The sequence below is a fragment of the Loxodonta africana genome, chromosome 3 (genome assembly GCF_030014295.1).
Source record: "Loxodonta africana isolate mLoxAfr1 chromosome 3, mLoxAfr1.hap2, whole genome shotgun sequence".
Taxonomy (NCBI): Eukaryota; Metazoa; Chordata; class Mammalia; order Proboscidea; family Elephantidae; genus Loxodonta; species Loxodonta africana.
This window is the reverse complement of record NC_087344.1, coordinates 32,817,721-32,835,412: the sequence shown is the minus strand read 5'-3', so window position 1 is coordinate 32,835,412 and position 17,692 is coordinate 32,817,721. Positions and strand designations below refer to the sequence as shown.

The 17,692-nt window shown below is 54.2% G+C and overlaps 1 protein-coding gene across 2 annotated transcripts in view; it reads left to right on the top strand.

Moving 5' to 3' along the window:
* Positions 1-17,005, top strand: part of UNC13A (unc-13 homolog A) — a 69,783-nt gene extending 52,778 nt beyond the window's left edge. Inside the window, exons 33-42 of one of the 2 annotated variants that reach the window (XM_064280951.1) lie at positions 60-183; positions 1,244-1,249; positions 2,905-2,943; positions 4,147-4,176; positions 5,647-5,703; positions 6,716-6,796; positions 7,255-7,402; positions 12,478-12,570; positions 13,488-13,647; positions 16,705-17,005. In XM_064280951.1, coding sequence (XP_064137021.1) covers positions 60-183; positions 1,244-1,249; positions 2,905-2,943; positions 4,147-4,176; positions 5,647-5,703; positions 6,716-6,796; positions 7,255-7,402; positions 12,478-12,570; positions 13,488-13,647; positions 16,705-17,005 — 1,039 coding nt within the window. The remainder of the gene's footprint in view (positions 1-59; positions 184-1,243; positions 1,250-2,904; positions 2,944-4,146; positions 4,177-5,646; positions 5,704-6,715; positions 6,797-7,254; positions 7,403-12,477; positions 12,571-13,487; positions 13,648-16,704) is intronic. The other variant, XM_064280952.1, reaches the window with a different exon arrangement.
* The last annotated feature ends 687 nt before the right edge of the window (positions 17,006-17,692 follow it).

Below are 17,692 nucleotides of genomic sequence, written 5' to 3'. Positions count from 1 at the left end.
AGGGTCTACGCAGGCTGAGGCCAGTCAGACCCTCTCTCAGACCTGCCCCTCGCCCCCAGCCTGACTCTCTTTGCCAAAATTTGTGAGAAGACGGTGCTGAAGCGGGTGCTGAAGGAGTTATGGAAGCTGGTCATGAACACCATGGAAAAGACCATCGTTCTGCCACCCCTCACTGACCAAACGGTGAGGCCCAGCAGGAGGCCAGGGGACACCTAGGCCACCTCCCCTGTGGGAGTCCAGAGAGCTTGGTGCCTAGAGACTACAGGGATCAGACCAAAGGCATTGGGGCTCAGAGAGGTCAGTCAGGCACAAGAGTCATCCAAGGTTCTTAGAGTTCACCAGAGGTCAGTGGGCCATTCAAAGATCAGAGAGGTCATTCATGGGTCGAGGGTCATCAACAGATCAAGGAGGTCATTCAGACGTCAGTCAGGGTTATTCGAAGATTAGTCACCTAGAATCAAAAGATGTCTAAGGGATGTAGAGGTCACACATGGGGTCAAGGGATCATTTGAAGGTCAGATCACCCAGTAAACAAAGATGTTGGTCTGGGAGCAGAGAAGTCACCTTGGGGGTCAAGGGCATCTACGGGTCATAGAGGCCTTCTAGGGATTAGTAGGTTCCTCAAAGGACTTTAGGGGTCAATCAAGAGACAAGGAGGAGAGACATCATGGACTTCAAAGGTCAGAGACCAATAGACCAGAGGGCTTCAGGAGGTCAGCCAGAGGTCACCGAGTGCATCCAAGTCTAAGAGGTCAAGCAGAGATCAGGGGTCACCCAGAGACCAGGAATCTGCATTTGAGACCCTTCAGAAACAGAGACCAAGATCCCCAAAGTTCAGGCTGCCCAAAGATCAGGCTGCCAAATGGAGGCTGGGGAAACTTGCTGATGGTTAGTGGTGGGGGACCCCAACATCATCGGAGGGGTGTGTCTGGGCTGGGGTCCCCAGGTCCTGGTCTGGGGCATCTGGGGAGGTGTGGGGGTCCTGAGGACAGCGATGGCACACGAGTTGAGACCAAAGTACAAAAAGGGAGGACATTCCTGGGTGGATGGGGAAGACTCTGGAGGGCAGGGGTCACAGAGAGGCCACCATGCAGGGGAGACTCAGACTTCCTGCTACCATGCCTCCTGGGGGCTGCGCTGGGGCCCTCAGTGCCATTGCCGCCCCCTCCCTGGCCTTCCGGGGAGACTCATGGTGCCTTATTCCCCCCCTCCCCCACCGCCCCGCCCCCACCACGGCTGACAGATGATCGTAAGTAGAGGCCCGTCTATCCGTCTGTCTGTCCGTCCGCTCTATGTTCTGGACTCGGCCCGCCGCGCGGCTGCACTCCCTTCACCCAGCGCCCTCTTCTCACCCACCGGCCCCCACCCACCGTCCCACCACCTCTCGCCTAGATGTGCCTGTGTCTGTCTCGGGGCGGGGCATGGGGAGGGGCGGGGCCGGGAGGGAGGGATGCCATGCCCACCCGGCTGGCCCCCTGATCAGTCGCAAGGAGGAGGGATCAATCCCCCCCAAAAACAAGGGGGCCAGCTTTCCCTTCACCTCTGCCCTCGCCCTTTAGTTGGATTCACCCTCATCCTGTGCTTAGATGCCCCCAGTATACCTGGGTCTCTCCCCCAACCTAAAAGGAGGTAAAAGTCAAGGGGGCTCCTCTGCCCTCCCCTTCAGGCTCTGAAGAGTTCACAGCCCCCTCAAATACAGGTCCTCACCATGCTGATCCTTGCTTCCACTTCTGACTCTCCCAAAGTCCTAGGGTCCAGCCTCTGTTCCTCTGTCACCCCTCACCACCTCTGCCTACCCTACTGCCCCATCCCTCCCCACACACAGACACACAGAAATCCCAGACACACACTCAGGTGTTTACATGGAGACAGCATTGTGGCTTTGGTGTCGGGCAGACTTGGAGTCAAATCTTGGCCCAGCCACTCTCTCTGTCTCTCTCTGTGACCCTGGGCAGGTCACTCTACCTCAGCCTCAGTATCTTTTTCTGGAAAATGGGGTTAATTGCAGCAACTACGCTGAGTGTAGTAAGGACTAAATGAGATGATGCATTAAAGTCCTCATCCCAGTGACTGGCCCAGAGGCAGTGCTCACTAAATCAGAGCTAATATTGTTATTGTTGATGGTGGTAATATACAGACACGCACAAGGGTAGAGACATGTCAGTGAAAGCATTTGGGTACCTTTTTATGCATGAGACAAAGATGTTAAAAGATTTCACCTTGTCCAGAGTTTTCTAGTGCTCATCTCACTTCTTGGTGGCTGCAACCTGACACTTTGTCTTTAACCACCTGGTGGCAGCATACCCAACGACAGGCAATGCACTCGTAGGCAGGGAGATGAGGGAATCCACATTTATTAATGGCTTCCTGTGTGCCGACCTTCTCATAGCTGCTGTTTCAGCTCACCTTCATGACAATCCTTTGAATAAATCCAATTCCAGTTGCAGATGAGGAAAATGAGGGTCAGAGCGGAGGAGTCACTTGCTCAAGGTCACGTAGTAAATATAAGCCAGAGTGGGGATTCAAATTCAGGTCTCTCTGAATATGGAGCCCATTTGATTTCCTGTTAACCCAAGGACCAAGAGCCTCATATGTACAGTAAATGTAAATGGATTATATTTTGGCAGTGACTGTTCTCTTTCTGGCTTTGTATTTCTGTCTTTATCTTTGCTTCTTTTCTCTCTCTCTCTCTCTTCCTTTCTCAGTTTCTTTCCTGTCTCTCTCACACCTTTTAAGGGTTGGTCAGTAAGACATACACATGTCCCCTCATGCAACACAAACACCAGCTCCCTGTACGGTGCAGATGCCCGCTAGCCCCTTTCCCTGTGAATACACATGTGAGCTCCCCATGTCCCACCCCACGCAAATTGCCAGGTTGATCACCCTGTGACGTTGTCTCTACAGGGGACCCTCTTGAGAAAACATGGCAAGGGATTAGAAAAGGTAATGAGGGCCTCGCCCCCACTGAGGCCCCAAGCTCCGGTGTCTGGGCGTGTGTGTGTGTGTGTGTGTGTGTGTGTCTGTGTCTGTGTCTGTGTCTGTGTGTGCATGGGCAGGAAGGCCAGTGGAGGGTGTGGGTAGGAGGTGGGCATCCTAACCAAGTCCCACAAAACCAGAAATCAGAGACAAGGTGATTCCCCAAGGATACAACTTGGAGTGTGAGTACAGGTGTGAGCAAACAGGTGTGCAGAAACAGCTCCCACCCACTCACAGCAATATTCAAGGGGCTCATCCCAGCCTAGGGCTCAGCCGAAACTCTCTGGCTTTGCCAAGTTCCCAGACACTGGGCCACTGCCCTGGGCTGGGGCATGTGTTGTTTTATGTGGTCTTTGTTCTAATGGCTGTTTGCTGTAAGTGATGGGCGCTGTGGCAGCACAGGGGAAGCTGCCCTATTGAGCGATTGTGCAAAAGTTGTCATGTCCATGTGCACACAGATGAGATCTCAGATTCATGATCTTGGGCTATAGGGCTTCTCCACTCACTTAGCCAGCCCTGTTGGGGGCACGTCTATGTGCTGGGCACCCTATACACAAATGAGAATGTGGGGGGAGGTAAGAGTGTATGAGTTTGTGTGTGTGTGTGTGATTGTGTGTACACGTGCAAGTGTTTAGGAGTTCACATGTGTGTTTTAGCCTGAGTTCTTTCTGCATATGTGTATGTATGTGTTTGTATGTTGACCTGGCTGTGTGTGTGCATGAACTTTCTGCACATGCATGTGGACTTGCCTGGGTGTATCATGTATCGCGTGTACTGGAAATACCTGTTGGTATGTTTCTTTTGGAGTCAGGCTGGGGTAAGACATTGGGGGTTGGGGGAGGAGAGACCCCAAGCCCCCTCTCTCCTCTCCCTGTCCCCAAGGGGCCCCATCACAGAGTGGGCTGACCGTGGGATCAGGCCACTTGTCCCCAGTGAGGGGCTCGTTCCTGCCTCTTGGGCACCCCCAGAGTGCCCTGGCAGTCCAGGAGTCTTTCCCTTGGCCCCCACTGAGGGGCAAGGGAAAATGCCCACCTGGGGAGGGGACCCAGGACCCGGGACGGAGCTCATGGGCTGAAGAGTGAGACTGTGTTTTGAGGGAGTAGGGATGTCCCACTGAATATCCCCCCAGCAGCCACCAGAATTCTGACCTCCGCCTGATTCTCTCCACAGGGCAGGGTGAAATTGCCAAGCCACTCAGACGTAAGACCAGCCTCTCACTGTCTGTCTGGCTCCCACTCCCACCTCCACCCCACCTACCCTGTGCCCCCTGCCGTCTCTGTGGTCCGTGCCGTGCCGTGCCGTGCCGTGTGGGGGCCCACTGTGAACCTGTCTGTCGGTCTTTTCTTCCTTTGTCTGTCTGGCTTGCTCGTGGGGGTTGGTGGGCAGGAGGTGGTGGGTGGGGAGGAAGGTGTCCTCACCGGACTGCAGATGAATGTGGCAAGGGAAACGGAGGCTCAGACAGCTGGGCTTCTGAGTAGCTGTGCCTTGTGAGAACCTCAAGGAACTGCAGACAAGAAGGAAGAATAGTAATATCATAATACCACTAGCAGTGGCAGAGTGGCTAACTCTTAGTCTATCAACATAATTCCAAATATCCCAGCTGTAAAAGCCCCCCTCCCTGCCTAGCCCACCCCAGGACCACCAGGATCCAGAAATGCAAGGCTCCTGACCTTATCTATACTTAGCCCCACCACAACCCCAAGCTAGCCTCATATCCCAATTATCCAGGCCCAGAGAGGATCAGCCCAGGGACATGTCAAAGGATGGTGATGGAGGCAACAGGGAGGGAGCAGGACATGTGACTACTAGCCTGGGAGCCTGTCTACTCCAGCACCACCCATGACCTTCAGAAGGTTACAACAAGTGATAACAGCGAACACTGAGCAAAGACATTTAGTCCAACTGAGGGAGGAAATGGACATGATTTCCCACATCTAGGTGGCGATAAAGTGAGGCTCAGAGAGGTTAAGTGACTTACCCAGGGCCACACAGCAGGACTGGGATTTGAACCCAGCCCCTCCACTCCCCCCATCACCCGACCTCTCCACCACTCCCCCTCTGGGTGGTAACCACCATACTATTTTTGCGGTGTCTGTTTTGGGGAGGGATGGAGGATGCGTACTGAGGTGTGTGTTTGGGGGAGGGGATATTCTTCCTTAAAATGGTCAGACTAACAGTGCCCCCAGATTCCCCAGGGTAATTCACCTCCCCAAAGGGAGGGTGGTCCCATGGGAGGGGAAAGGGTTTCACCATTATTTCCCAAGACCCAGGCCCATCCTGTGGTTTTCTCAAGGCCCCTGATCTGGGGCTGGCAAACTCCACTCCTTCTACCCCACCCCCACATCTGGGGCTCCATCCCACCTACTGCCCCTCGAAGCCCACTCTCTGACCATTTCTCTTCTCTGACCCCACAGACTTAAGGTCATGGTGGGGATGGGAGGGTGGGCAGAGTCCCCGTGGGTCTGGGGTTTTGGGGAATGAGGTCATCACCTCCTTCATAACACTTCCTGGGGGACTTCAGACCTCTGTCCCTCCTGGGGACACTGCTCTGCCAGAGCCTTTGGACAAGGACCAAGATGGTGTCCAGGGCTGGGGTGTCAGCCGGGTGCTTGGGGTCTGAGCTGGCAGAACCCCTGCCCTCATCCTGGCTATGTCTGTTGTCACCTGCAGGGAACCCAGATGATCTTTAATGCAGCCAAGGAGCTGGGTCAACTGTCCAAACTCAAGGTGAGGCCAGAGGTGGGGGTGGGGAGGGGAAGCTGGGGATTTAGGGGAGGAGGCTGTCCCAGGATGATGACATGCTCTGCAGGCTCAAGGAACAAAAACTCAATGCAGACTGACTCAAGCACAATTTATTGGCTCTAATGTGTTAAGTGCTACAGCTGCTAACCATAAAGGTCAGCAGCTCAAATCCACCAGGTGCTCCTTGGAAACCCTCTGGGGCAGTTCTACTCTGGAGTTGGATTTGACTCGATGGCAATGGGTTTGGTTTTGGTTTTTAATGTGTTAGGAAGATGCCCATGGACCAGCTTCAGATATAGCCCGATCAAAGGGTCTGTCTTAGTTACCTAGTGGTGCTGTAACAGAAATACCACAAGTAGGTGGCTTTAAAGATTAGAAATTTATTTTCTCACAGTTCATGAGGCTGGAAGTCCAAATTCAGGGCACTAGCTCTAGGGGAAGGCTCTCCCTCCCTTTCCCTCCCCACCTCTCTCTCCCTCCTCCTCCCCTCCTCTCCCCCTCCCCCACCCCATCCCCCGTGCTTTGGGGGAACATCCTTGTCTTTTTCAGCTTCTGTAGCCCCAGCATTCCTGGGTTTGTTGGTGATCTCCAGGTGGCATCTGTCTTCCCCCAATTGCGCTCCCTCCTGTGTCTAATCTGCTCTTTTTATAAATCAGAAGCAACTAGATTTAGGACCCACCCTACACTGATAATGACCTTATTAACATAACAAAGGAAATCCTATTTCCCCAAAGAATCACATCCACAGGTACAGTGGTTAGGATTCCAGCACATATTTTGGGGGGATACAAGTCAATCCATAACAGGGTGCACATCATTATTGCAACAAATATTTATTGAGTGCTTGCTGTATACCAGTCATATGCTGGGGAGACTAATGAAAAAGACAGACCCAACCTCCAACCCCTCAGAGTGTAAAAGGGATGAGATCCATAGTCAGGCAGATCCCCAAGGCGGGGCCTGCTCTGCCTACCTGGCCCTTTTTCCACCGGTCCAGGACCATATGGTGCGAGAAGAAGCCAAGAGCTTGACCCCAAAGCAGTGCGCCGTCGTTGAGCTGGCTCTGGACACCATCAAGGTGAGATTCCCCACCCCTGCCCCTCCTAAGTACAGCGGGCAGAAGGCGTAGCTGGTGTGGACGTGGACCTAGGCTCAGACCCACACAAATTCATTCCATTTATAAACACTCCCTGATGCCCTTTCTGTGCCAGAGCTAGTCTGGGTGATGTTGGGCCCCTAAGGAGGCCCAGTCAGGGTAGACACCTGGATACAGACATCTCCAGCCCTGTGGTCAGGGCTGGGGGAAAGGGAAGGATGGGGAGGGAGCAGTGAGAACTTGCTGGAAAGGGGGATATGAGAGATTGGTTTTGAGGAATGCATAGGAGTTTGCCAGGCAAAGCAGGACATGTGCAAAGGCCCTGAGGCAAGGATGAGAGGGGAGCAGCAGAACCTGATCTGGGTGTTTTGAATCCCCCCAGCTGACCTTCAAATGTATGACCATCGATTGCCAGTCTCACCTTCCCGCCTTTCTCCTAGCAATACTTCCACGCGGGTGGTGTGGGCCTCAAGAAGACCTTCCTGGAGAAGAGCCCGGACCTGCAGTCCCTGCGCTACGCCCTGTCCCTCTACACACAGGCCACCGATCTGCTCATCAAGACCTTCGTGCAGACGCAGGCGGCCCAGGGTAAGGGCGCCGCCTCGCCCGCGGAAAGCACCCGCCAGGCCCGCAGGGCCAGCCCAGCCTCTGAGCGGCAAGGCCTGCGGAGGTGGCGGTGCGCTACCGGGCCTGAAGCCTGTGCGGCCGCCATTGGCTCGCCCCTCTGTGACGTCATGGGCTGGGCAGTAATTGACAACTCTAGGGTCCGCGGGAGCTCTGTGATGTCGAGGGGCCATTGAGAAGTGGACAGGCCTTGGAGGCGGAACCTATGACGTCATAGGACCAGGAGGTGATTGTCATCTCCTGGGAGGACCTTGACGTCAGGAACAAGGGAGTGATTGACAGCTCCGGGATGGGTGGGACCTGTGACATTTTGGAGCCAGGAATGATGGACAGCTCTGGGCGGGACCTCTGATGTCCGGTGGCCAAGGAATAATTGACAGTCCCAGGGGATGTAAGGGACACACCCCCCCGCAATTTGGAGGATGGATGAAGAGGGAAGCCCCCTTTCTCAAAATCTCTCTCTTCTTCCCTCTGTCTCCTGTCCCTCTTGGAGCTCACTCCCAACAGCTGGAGCTGGGGGGCAGGACTCCCGGGTCCTCTTTCCCCTCCCTGGCGGTCCTCTCTTCGCAATTGGCCCTAAGGGCGTTGATCACCGGGAGGGAGAGGTGCCCTGGAGCCCGGAGGTAGGGGAGAGGCTGCAACCTCGGGCACCCCCAACCCGGTCACCTGGGACCCTCCGGGCGCCATGCTCCCGCGCTCAGCTCTCCGTCCCCAGCCCTCGCTGCTTTTACTGTCACCGGCGTCGCCCGGGAGCAGGAGGCCGTCTGTCCGTCCGTCTGCCGCTGATGTTTCTCTCTTTCTTGTTTTTCTTCCCTCTCACACGCCGACCCCTCCGCGCCTCCCCCGCTCCCTGCCACGCACTCACCCCTCCATCCTCTCGCTCGTCTCCGTCTCTCCGCCCTCTCCCCTCCCCACCTCTCTCCTCCCCCACGATTAGTTCATGGTGGCAAAGGGACTAGGTTTACCCTTAGTGAAGAAATTTATCCTGAGAAGGGTACGTGCCTCCGCCGCCCGCCCGCCGCGCCCGGTGCCCGGTGCCTGCGCCCCTCCCAGCCCCTGGCTAGTAAAAAGCCCGTCCTTCCGCCTCCCCGGCCCGCGGGCCAGGACCCGCGCTGCGAGGGCCACAGCTCGAGGCGGAAGGACGGGGCGCTGGTTCCACCAGGGAAGGAGAAGCAACTGGAGTTTGCCTGGCTCTCCCTAGGCGCTCGTCTTAATCCAGGTCCCGGGCCTCCGGACAAACCGCCTGTGCTGTCAAGAGCGGCGCTCAGATCTAGGGCCAGTGGCCGCCTCCCTGAGCCTCAGTTTTCTCATCTGTAAAATGGGGACAGTCATGGGCCCTACTTCATGGAATTACTTTTAGAATTAGATGAGTTCAACTGAGAGATGTTCTTGGCATGTAACAAGCTCAAAACAATTATTAGGTGGTTAAAAAAAATTTTTTTTATTATTACTATGGAAACCCTGGTGGTGTAGTAGTTAGGAGCTCGCCTGCTAACAAAAAGTTCGAATCCACCAGGCACTCCTTGGAAACCTTGTCTTACAGGGTTGCTGTGAGTCAGAATCGACTTGACAGCAGTGGGTTTCGGGTTTTATTATTATAGGAGTCCCTGGGGGGTGCAAATGGTTCAAACTCACCCAGAGGTGCCTGGGAAGAAAGACCTGGTGATCTGCTTCCTTGAAAACCTTATGGAACACAGCTCTGCTTTGCACATATGTGTTGCCATGAGTTGGAATCTTCTCCACAGCAGCTAACAACGACATTATTATTACACTCGATGCCACTTTTCCCAGAATAGAACACAATGAAAATTTATGCCAGGTGCTAACTATGAGCCAGCCCCTGTGCTGGCTAAGAATTATCTCAAAGGTTGGTCCCAACTGCCCCATGAGGATGTCGAGTCTCAGATGAGAGTGTTGAGTCTCAGTGAGGCTTAAGCCACTTGCCCAAGGAGCCTTTTCTGTGGGGGGCCCGGGAATTGGGGAGTGGGGAGTGGGGTTGGGGAAGCACAGAGAGACCTAAGGATGATCCTTCCCCTAGGAGCCAGCAAAGCACGGGATGGGGGCGCCCAGCACTGCCCCCCTCCTCTCTTCTTACTAGCTTTGGCCTTGATCTGACCCTTCACCCGACCTACCACCGCCCAAATCCACCCTGGCACCCCAAGTCTGGCCCGGATTGAGCTTGCTGCAGAGCATCAGCCTGGGGGGCCGTGAGGCTGAGCATGCGACTGGTGGGGGTGGGGTTAAGCACCTGAGATGACCAGGAAGGTGGCTGGGGGTAGGCAGTGAAGATGGGGGGCACGCATCCCAGCACTGAGATGATGGGGGTCTCCAGGCCTCCCCTGCCCCTAGCTTCAGCCACTTCCAGTCCAGCGTAAGGTAACCTGGATCAACCTTGGGCCGGCCCAGTCCCCCCACCCCGACTTGCCCCCTGCTCCTCTCCCCATGCATGTGGGGCTCCAGATGTGGGGAGCTGCCTGGGGGGCTGGGGAGGGACTGGGTGGAAGTGCTGGCGGTCACAGGTCCCCAGGCCCAGCAGGATGCCTTTCCCAGAGTCACAGAGGGAGGGATAGGGACAGAAACCTTTAAGCTGCCCCTTCAATCTCAATCCCCATAGAGACCAAACAGTCAGGAGGATTGTGGTGGTCCGAAACAGGACACTCCACCCTGGCTCAGGCAAACAAGTGAATTTGTTGGCTCTAGAACTGAAAGACTAAAGGTAGGATTGGCATCAGGAATAGCTTGATCCAGAGCCTGTGAAAATACCATTGGTCATCGGTCTCAACTGTTAAATGAAAGATTCTGGTCTGTGTTATACAAATTTTAAGAAAGAATTTATTTGGGAGTAAACCAAAATGCTGCAGTAGGGAAGGACATCGATTTGAGAAAGATAGCTTTCTCTTTTCTGGTAGAACCTTTAAGAAAGTCAGTTGGAAAAAATGGGATAGGTTCTGGAATGTTGTCATTTAAGCAAAGGCAGGTCTTTTCAAAATGGGAAAGCAGCCCTGGTGGGGCAGTGGTTAAGCTCTCGCCTGCTAACCAAGAAGTCAATGGTTCAAACCTACCAGTCACTCTGCCGGAGAAAGATGTGGCAGCCTTGGAAACCTTATGAGCAGTTCTACTCTGTCCCGTAGGTTCGCTATGAGTTGGAATCAACTTGAGGGCAATGAGTTTGGTTTCAAAGAAGGAGCAAGTTTGTGATTGGGCTATGTGTCCTTTTTTTCATTTGTAATAGGTGCAAGTGTTCTTAACTTTTACTGTGAGGAAGTCTCAAGAGAACATGAGTTTAGAAGATACCAGTTAAATAAGGTTTATAGGTGGAAGTACCTAAGGCTGGTCTAGCCTGGTTATGTTTGTTTCTGGCTGACACTACTGACTCACTTTTCACCCTCACTGGGCAGAGAAAGCCCTGGAAGTTCCAACATTGTCCCTGCCAGCTTAGCACCCACCTCTCACGGAAAGGTAGAGACTCTTAACTACCAGTTCCAGCCAAAATTCCAGGGACAAGTCCTATTGGTTCAGCTTGGGTCACATGACCATCCCTGGGCCAATCACTGCAGTCATGCACAGGGAATGCTCTGATTGGGCAATTGTGGCTCATTTAGCCATACCTGAAGCTGGGATGGAGCCCACCCTACCTGAACCCGAGGTCTGAGGTGAGGGTGGAGCATTCCTCGACAGGAAGTGAGATTCTATATTGGAAGGGTAGTGGTGTGGGGGCAAGGAAAGTAATGGAGGTTCCTACAAACTATCACTTCAGGAGGGATGAGGATTCTGGGTCTGGAGCAGAGTTAGTAAGGGCAAGTGGAGGGAGATATATCAGGAGGGACAGTGTAGTCACAAAAAGGACTTCGATTACTACAGAGTGTGATGGGAGCTACGGGAGGGTTTTGAGCAGAAAAAGGATATGATCCGCCTTCCTGTGGTGTATCAAGAGTGTCTGAGATGGGGCAAGGATGGAAGCAGGGAGATGAGGGAGGAGGCTCTCTTAGCTCCCTATTCTTCTGTAACATAAATACCACACGGGGGTGGTTTTAAAGAATAGAAATCTATTTTCTCACAGATCTGGAGGCTAAAAGTCCAAATCAGAATCTTAGCTAAGTTGATTCCTTCCTTGTTGGTACCCCAAGTCATTCCTTGGCATTCCTCAGATTGTAGATGATCTTCACATAGTGTTTGTCTTCTCCCATGTGTGTGTCTGTGTCTGTTTTACCCTTTATAGAACTCAGAAGTGATTAGGTTTAGGATCCACCCTACACTGGTATGATCTCAACTGACTGATGGATTACGTTACATTGCATTAAGGAAAGTGATTACGTTATTACATTAAGGAAAGTGATTACATTATTACATTATGGAAAGTGATTACATTACGTTACATTTACATTATTGTACTGTGTATTGAAGGTGATTACAAAGGTTACTGCAATAGTCCAGGTGAGTGACGGTGGGAGCTGGATCAGGATGGAGGCCAAGCAGATGAGTCAAATTCTGGGTATATTTGGAAGGGAGAGCCATCAGGTTTAGAGGGAAAGTGAAACCAAAGAAGGGGGTCAGGACTGAGGTGTGGGGCACCCCAACATTTTTAGGACCTACAACAGAGGAGGAACTGACAAAGGAGGGTGAGAATGAGCAGCTAGTGCAGTATATTGAGAACCTGAAGAATGTGGCAGAAAAGCCAAGAGAAGAAACTGAGGCACAGGGGGCCAGGGTATCAGAGGCTGCCAAGATGGTGTGTAAGATAAGGGCTGAGTTTTGACGACATGGCAGTCATTGGAACTAGAGAGAGGGAGGCAGATGGGTTAGACCCAGAGAGGTTAAGACATCTGTCCAGTATCACACATGAAGGTGGTAAAAGGCCAGAACCCAGGACTCTTCGCCCCCCAAGAGCACCTACCTTCCCAGCCCCCCCTCGGTGCCACTCTGTTGGGACTGATGACCTGGTGCTGCCAGCACATGGTGGGTGGGAGGTGGGCCTGGTCCCTCCTGAAGGGTAGGGAAGAATGGAGCTTACACCAAGCATCCTCCCCTGCACCACCCAGGTTCAGGTGTGGAAGACCCTGTGGGTGAAGTCTCTGTCCACGTTGAGCTCTTCACTCATCCTGGAACTGGAGAACAGAAAGTCACAGTAAAAGGTGAGTGGCCTGAGGTAGGGGTAGGGATTGGGGGCTACCTCAGCCAGAACTCCTTAAATTCTAAGACAGAAACTCAATTTAAACTGGCTTAAGCAAGAAAAAAAAATCTCGTTTAATGGCTCATAAAACTGAAAAGTTCAGAGATAAACCACTTTCAGGCATGGCTGCATCCAGACTCAATCCCACTTCTCTCAATTCTACTTACCTTTTTTTTTTGGTTTGTTTTTATTTTGTGAATTAGAATACAAGCTGAATACAATCTGGGCTGTTGTAGCCAAGTCCTAAAATAAGTGGCTTAAACAAAACAGAATTTCTTTTTCTCTGAGTGGTGCAAATGGTTAATGCGCTTAGCTGCTAATTAAAAGGCTGGAGGTTCAAGTTCACCCAGAGGCACCTTGGAAGAAAGGCCTGGCAATCTACCTCTGAAAACTCATTCATTGGCAAGCCTATGGAGCCCAGTTATACCCTGACACACATGGGGTTGCCAGGAGTTGGAGTTGCTTCTATGGCAACTGGCTTATTTTTTTCTGAGGTAACAATACAAGTGCAATTAATCCAGAGCTGATGTAGTGGCTTTGCAGTATTGGGAATCCAGACCCCTTCCATGTTGCGCTATCATCCCCAATGTATTTTCCTTCTCTATGGGGTCTCAGAGAGCTCAGCTCCACCCACCATTCCACCCTGCAGCTAGGAGAAGGATGTTTAGGGCACACTCCCCGCTTTTTAAAGCCACAACCTGAAAGTGGATACCTCCCGTCCTCTCACATCTCATTGGTCAGAACTCACATGACCATGCTTTGCTGTAGGGGTTGCTGGGAAATGTAGTCTTTATTTCAGACAGGCTTTGAAAACCACAGATGTTTATTGGGTCCTATTCAGGGACCCTGACTAGCCTTACCCTCTACTTTTCTGAACAGTGGTGGCTGCCAATGACCTCAAGTGGCAGACTTCTGGCATTTTCCGGCCATTCATTGAGGTCAACATTATTGGGCCCCAGCTCAGCGATAAGAAGCGCAAGTTTGCCACCAAATCCAAGAACAACAGTTGGGCCCCCAAGTACAACGAGAGCTTCCAGTTGTGAGTTTGGGATGCTTTGGGAAAGCATGGGGGGACAGAAGGGAGGGGGTACCTGCCTGGTGAACCTCAGGGGCAAAAAGGCAGGATTAATATCTGAGGGGCCAGTGTTACCTGGGGGCATGTTCTAGGAGGGTCTAAGAGTGAAGTTTGAAGCGACACTGGGATGGCGGTCACCTTGGGGGGCAGGCAAGTCCCAAGGAGGCAGTGAACGTGATAAGGGGAATGGGGTGGGGAAGATGGGGATGTGGGCTTCTGTAGATGAAAGGGGAAGTCTGGGCAGAGGGGTGTGTGGGTAGAGCCATTTCTGGGGCTGGAGACTCTAGTCTGGTTAAGGGGCATGGGTGGTCACAATGGGGTAGAGAGGGGTTCATGGGGTAGGGGTGGTATCACATGGGGACAGGGACCCCTGGCGTCAGGAGTGGAACTTGAAAAGGCTGTTGGGATAAGCCACCTGGGGGAGTTGACTCTTGGGAACAAGAGTGTGGCTTGGTTGAGGGTTTAGGGGTGAGTGTCATGTGGAGTGGGGTGGGGTCATATCCAAATGGGGGGTCCTGGACTTCAGAGTAGATCTGGAAGGGGGCATGGGGGGAAGCAGTGTCACCTGCAGGGACCTTAAGAGTCAAGAGTGAGTCTGGTGGGGGTTGAGGTGGAGTTACCTGGGGAAGTGAGGTTCCTGGTGAGCATGAGTGGGCTTGGGTCTAGGACCTGGGGGTGGGGTCCCATGGGTGGTTCTTTGGGTCAGGTGTGAAACTTACAGGGCATTAGGGCAGGGCAATATTATAGGTGCTCTTGGGGAAACAAGTAATGAAGGGTAAGAGGGCATCACAGTGGAGATCCCCTGGGGGAGTGGGATCTCCTAGGGCCGAAGTGTGTGATAACCTGCCAGAATGGTGTCATATTGGAGGAGTTTCTTGGTCAGAGGACTTCAAGGGGGAAGGTCACCTGACAAAACCCTTGGGAGAAGGAGCTCAGCCTGGATGGGGGCAAGGGGACCAGATGTCACCTGGCATGGGGCAGAGTAACTTCAGGGCTGGGAATGCAACCTGTTTCAGGGGAAAAGGAAGTAGCGGTGTGGGTGTGGCCCAAAGGGAGGAGGCTTTTTTTTTTTATTGTGTTTTAGGTGAAAGTTTACAGCTTAAGTTAATTTCTTATATAAAAATGTATACACATATTGTTATGTGACCCTAGTTGCAATTCCTATAATGTGACAGCACACTCCCCCTTTCCAACCCGGGTTTGTGTCCATTCAACTAGCTCCTATCCCTTTCTGCCTTCTCATCCTGCCTCCAGACAGGAGCCGCTCATTTGGTCTTGTGTATCTGCTTGAACTAAGAAGCACACTCTTTACGAGTGGTATTTTATGGTTCAGTCTAATCTTTCTCTGAAGAATGGGCTTCAGGAATAGTTTTAGTTCTGGGTTAACAGAGTGTCCCGGGGCCATGGCTTGAAGAGTTCCTCCAGTTTCAGTCAGACCATGACATCTGGTCTTTTTATGTGAATTTCAGTTCTGCTCCATGCTTTTCTTCTGCTCCATCTGGGACTCTCTGTTATGTTCCCTATAAGGGCGGTCTTTGGTGGTAGCCGGGCACCATCTAGTTCTTCTGGTCTCAGGCTGATGGAGTCTTTGGTTTACGCAGCCCGTTTGTGGGAGGGGGCGCTTGATCAGGGAGCTTCAGGGCAGGTCACCTGGGGAATGCTTGGGAGGCAGAAGCCCAGTGTCATGGGAGAGGTGGCCCAGAGTGGGTGTCACCTGTGCTGAGTGGGGGAAGGAGGGGGGAACTAGGGGACACATGGGGAGCACTTTGAGTTCAGGGGGGAGTTTGGTCGGGGCTTCTGGGCTATCTGGGGGTGAGGTGCGGGAGCCCAAGCCTTGGCCAACCGAGGGTGTGGGTGCAGGCATCTGGGTGTGGGTATGGCCAGCTATGGGGGTGATGAGGGAAGGGTCACTTACAGTGGTGAACTTGGTTCAGCAGGGGATGGGTTAGGCCGGCAGGTGTGTCACTGCGTGGGGGTGGGCCAACCAGACTCCCAGTGTGGTGGGGGTGTGGCCCGTCCTGGGGGATTTAGGGACTGGAATCAACAGGATTATGAGTGCAGCCCACAGGGGAGGTCACAGGATGGAGTCACCTGGTGCAAAGTGTGGTCTAGAGTGGACGTTGTGGGGCAGAGTCACCTGGGTTGGTGTAGGGCCCTCTGGAGTGCTGGTCCTTATGGGGCAGGGACCTGGTTGAGCGTGGGTTGTCATGGGGATGAGGGGGGTATCACCAGGTGTGAGCATGGCCCAGCGTAGGGTTGTGGGAGCTGGGCCACCTAGGGTGAGGCAGGACATGGCTTAAAGTGGGCGATCATGGAGGTGGGGGTGTCACCTGGTGTGGGTGTGGCCAAGCATAGGGTCACCTGGGGCAGGGCGTAGCCTAGTGTGGGCAATCATAGGGGTGGAGTCACCTGGATTGGGCATGGCCTCGGTTTTGAAGGGCCTCAACGGAGCCTGTAGTCATTGGGGCAGGAATGTGTTTCAGCGTGGGAGGTCATGGGGATGGGGGGGTTGTCATTTGGTGTGAGTGCGGCCCAGCAAATTTGCAGGGGCATTGTCTCCTGGGGCAGGGCGTCACCAGATGGGACGCTGGCGCCACTGAAGCCGCGAGGTAGCGCGGGGTCGGCCTAGAGTGGGAGATCATGTGGCTGAGGGACAGGGAGGAGGGTGTCACCTGGTGTGGTATGGCCCAGCGTAGGGCTGTGGGGGCGTGGTCACCTGAGCTCAGGCAAGGGCACACCTAGCATGGGAAATCACAGGGTGGGGTCATCTGGCCTAAGTGGGCGGTTATGAGATGAGAGTGGGGAGGGGGTGTCACCTGGTGTAGGCACGGCCCAGCCTGGGCTGCAGGGTGACCCGGAAGGGGCGAAGCTTAACAGGGTGGGACATGGGCATCACCCAGGCAGGGTTGGCCTCGAGAGGTCATGAGGCTTGAGTAGTAGGTGTTGGGGGAAGGGAGAGTATCACTGGTGTGGGCGTGGCCCAGCGCGTGTTCAGGCGCCCCTCGTGCCCCTTCCCCGCAGCACACTGAGCGCCGACGCGGGCCCCGAGTGCTACGAGCTGCAAGTGTGTGTCAAGGACTACTGCTTCGCGCGCGAGGACCGCACCGTGGGGCTGGCCGTGTTGCAGCTACGCGAGCTGGCCCAGCGCGGGAGCGCCGCCTGCTGGCTGCCGCTCGGCCGCCGCATCCACATGGACGACACCGGCCTCACGGTGCTGCGCATCCTGTCGCAGCGCAGCAACGACGAAGTGGCCAAAGAGTTCGTCAAGCTCAAGTCCGACACGCGCTCCGCCGAGGAGGGCGGTGCTGCGCCTGCGCCCTAGCGCGGGCCGGGCGGGCGGCACTGCGCATGTGCGGCGTCCGGGCCCGAGGCGGTGTCTGCGCGCTGGGACTTCGTGGAGGCGTTGCCCTCAGTCTCCGCGCCGAGAGCGCGCTGCGCCTGCGCCCTTAACTTAGTTTTCCCTCTGGGGAATTGTTAGCTGAAGTCGCCCCGCCCTCTCGTGGTGGCCACGCCCTAGGGTGCGAGGAAGGAAGAAGCCACATCCCCTACTTGAGGCCACGCCCCCAGCGTCCAGGGGCCTTTCCAGCTGGGAAGTCCCGCCACTTGGAGGAGGCCCCACCCCTTGGAGGAAGCCACGCCCCTGTCCCCTGGAAAAGCCATAAAGCCCTCGGAGCCCCAGACCAGTTGCCAAGTATGGAACTCTCAGCTCCCTAGGAGCGGGGCCTGGGCAAGGGACAGGGCTTCCTAGAGCTCCCCTGGGATGGTTTAGGGGCTGGAGGGCTCAAGATGCGGATTGGAGGCGTCCGAGGACCTGGGAGGACCGGAGTCCCTATGTTTGTGCAAAAAATAAAAGCGGGGGGGAAACGAGGGGTTTCAAAAGCACATACGCCCTCGGGCGCCCACACCCTGGGGTCCGAGGGCACGACTCTGGGGCACCCGCGCCTCTCTGCGGGTACACCTCCCTTTCTCCCCCACATACCCAGCCCTTCCACATCACAGAGTTCAACCC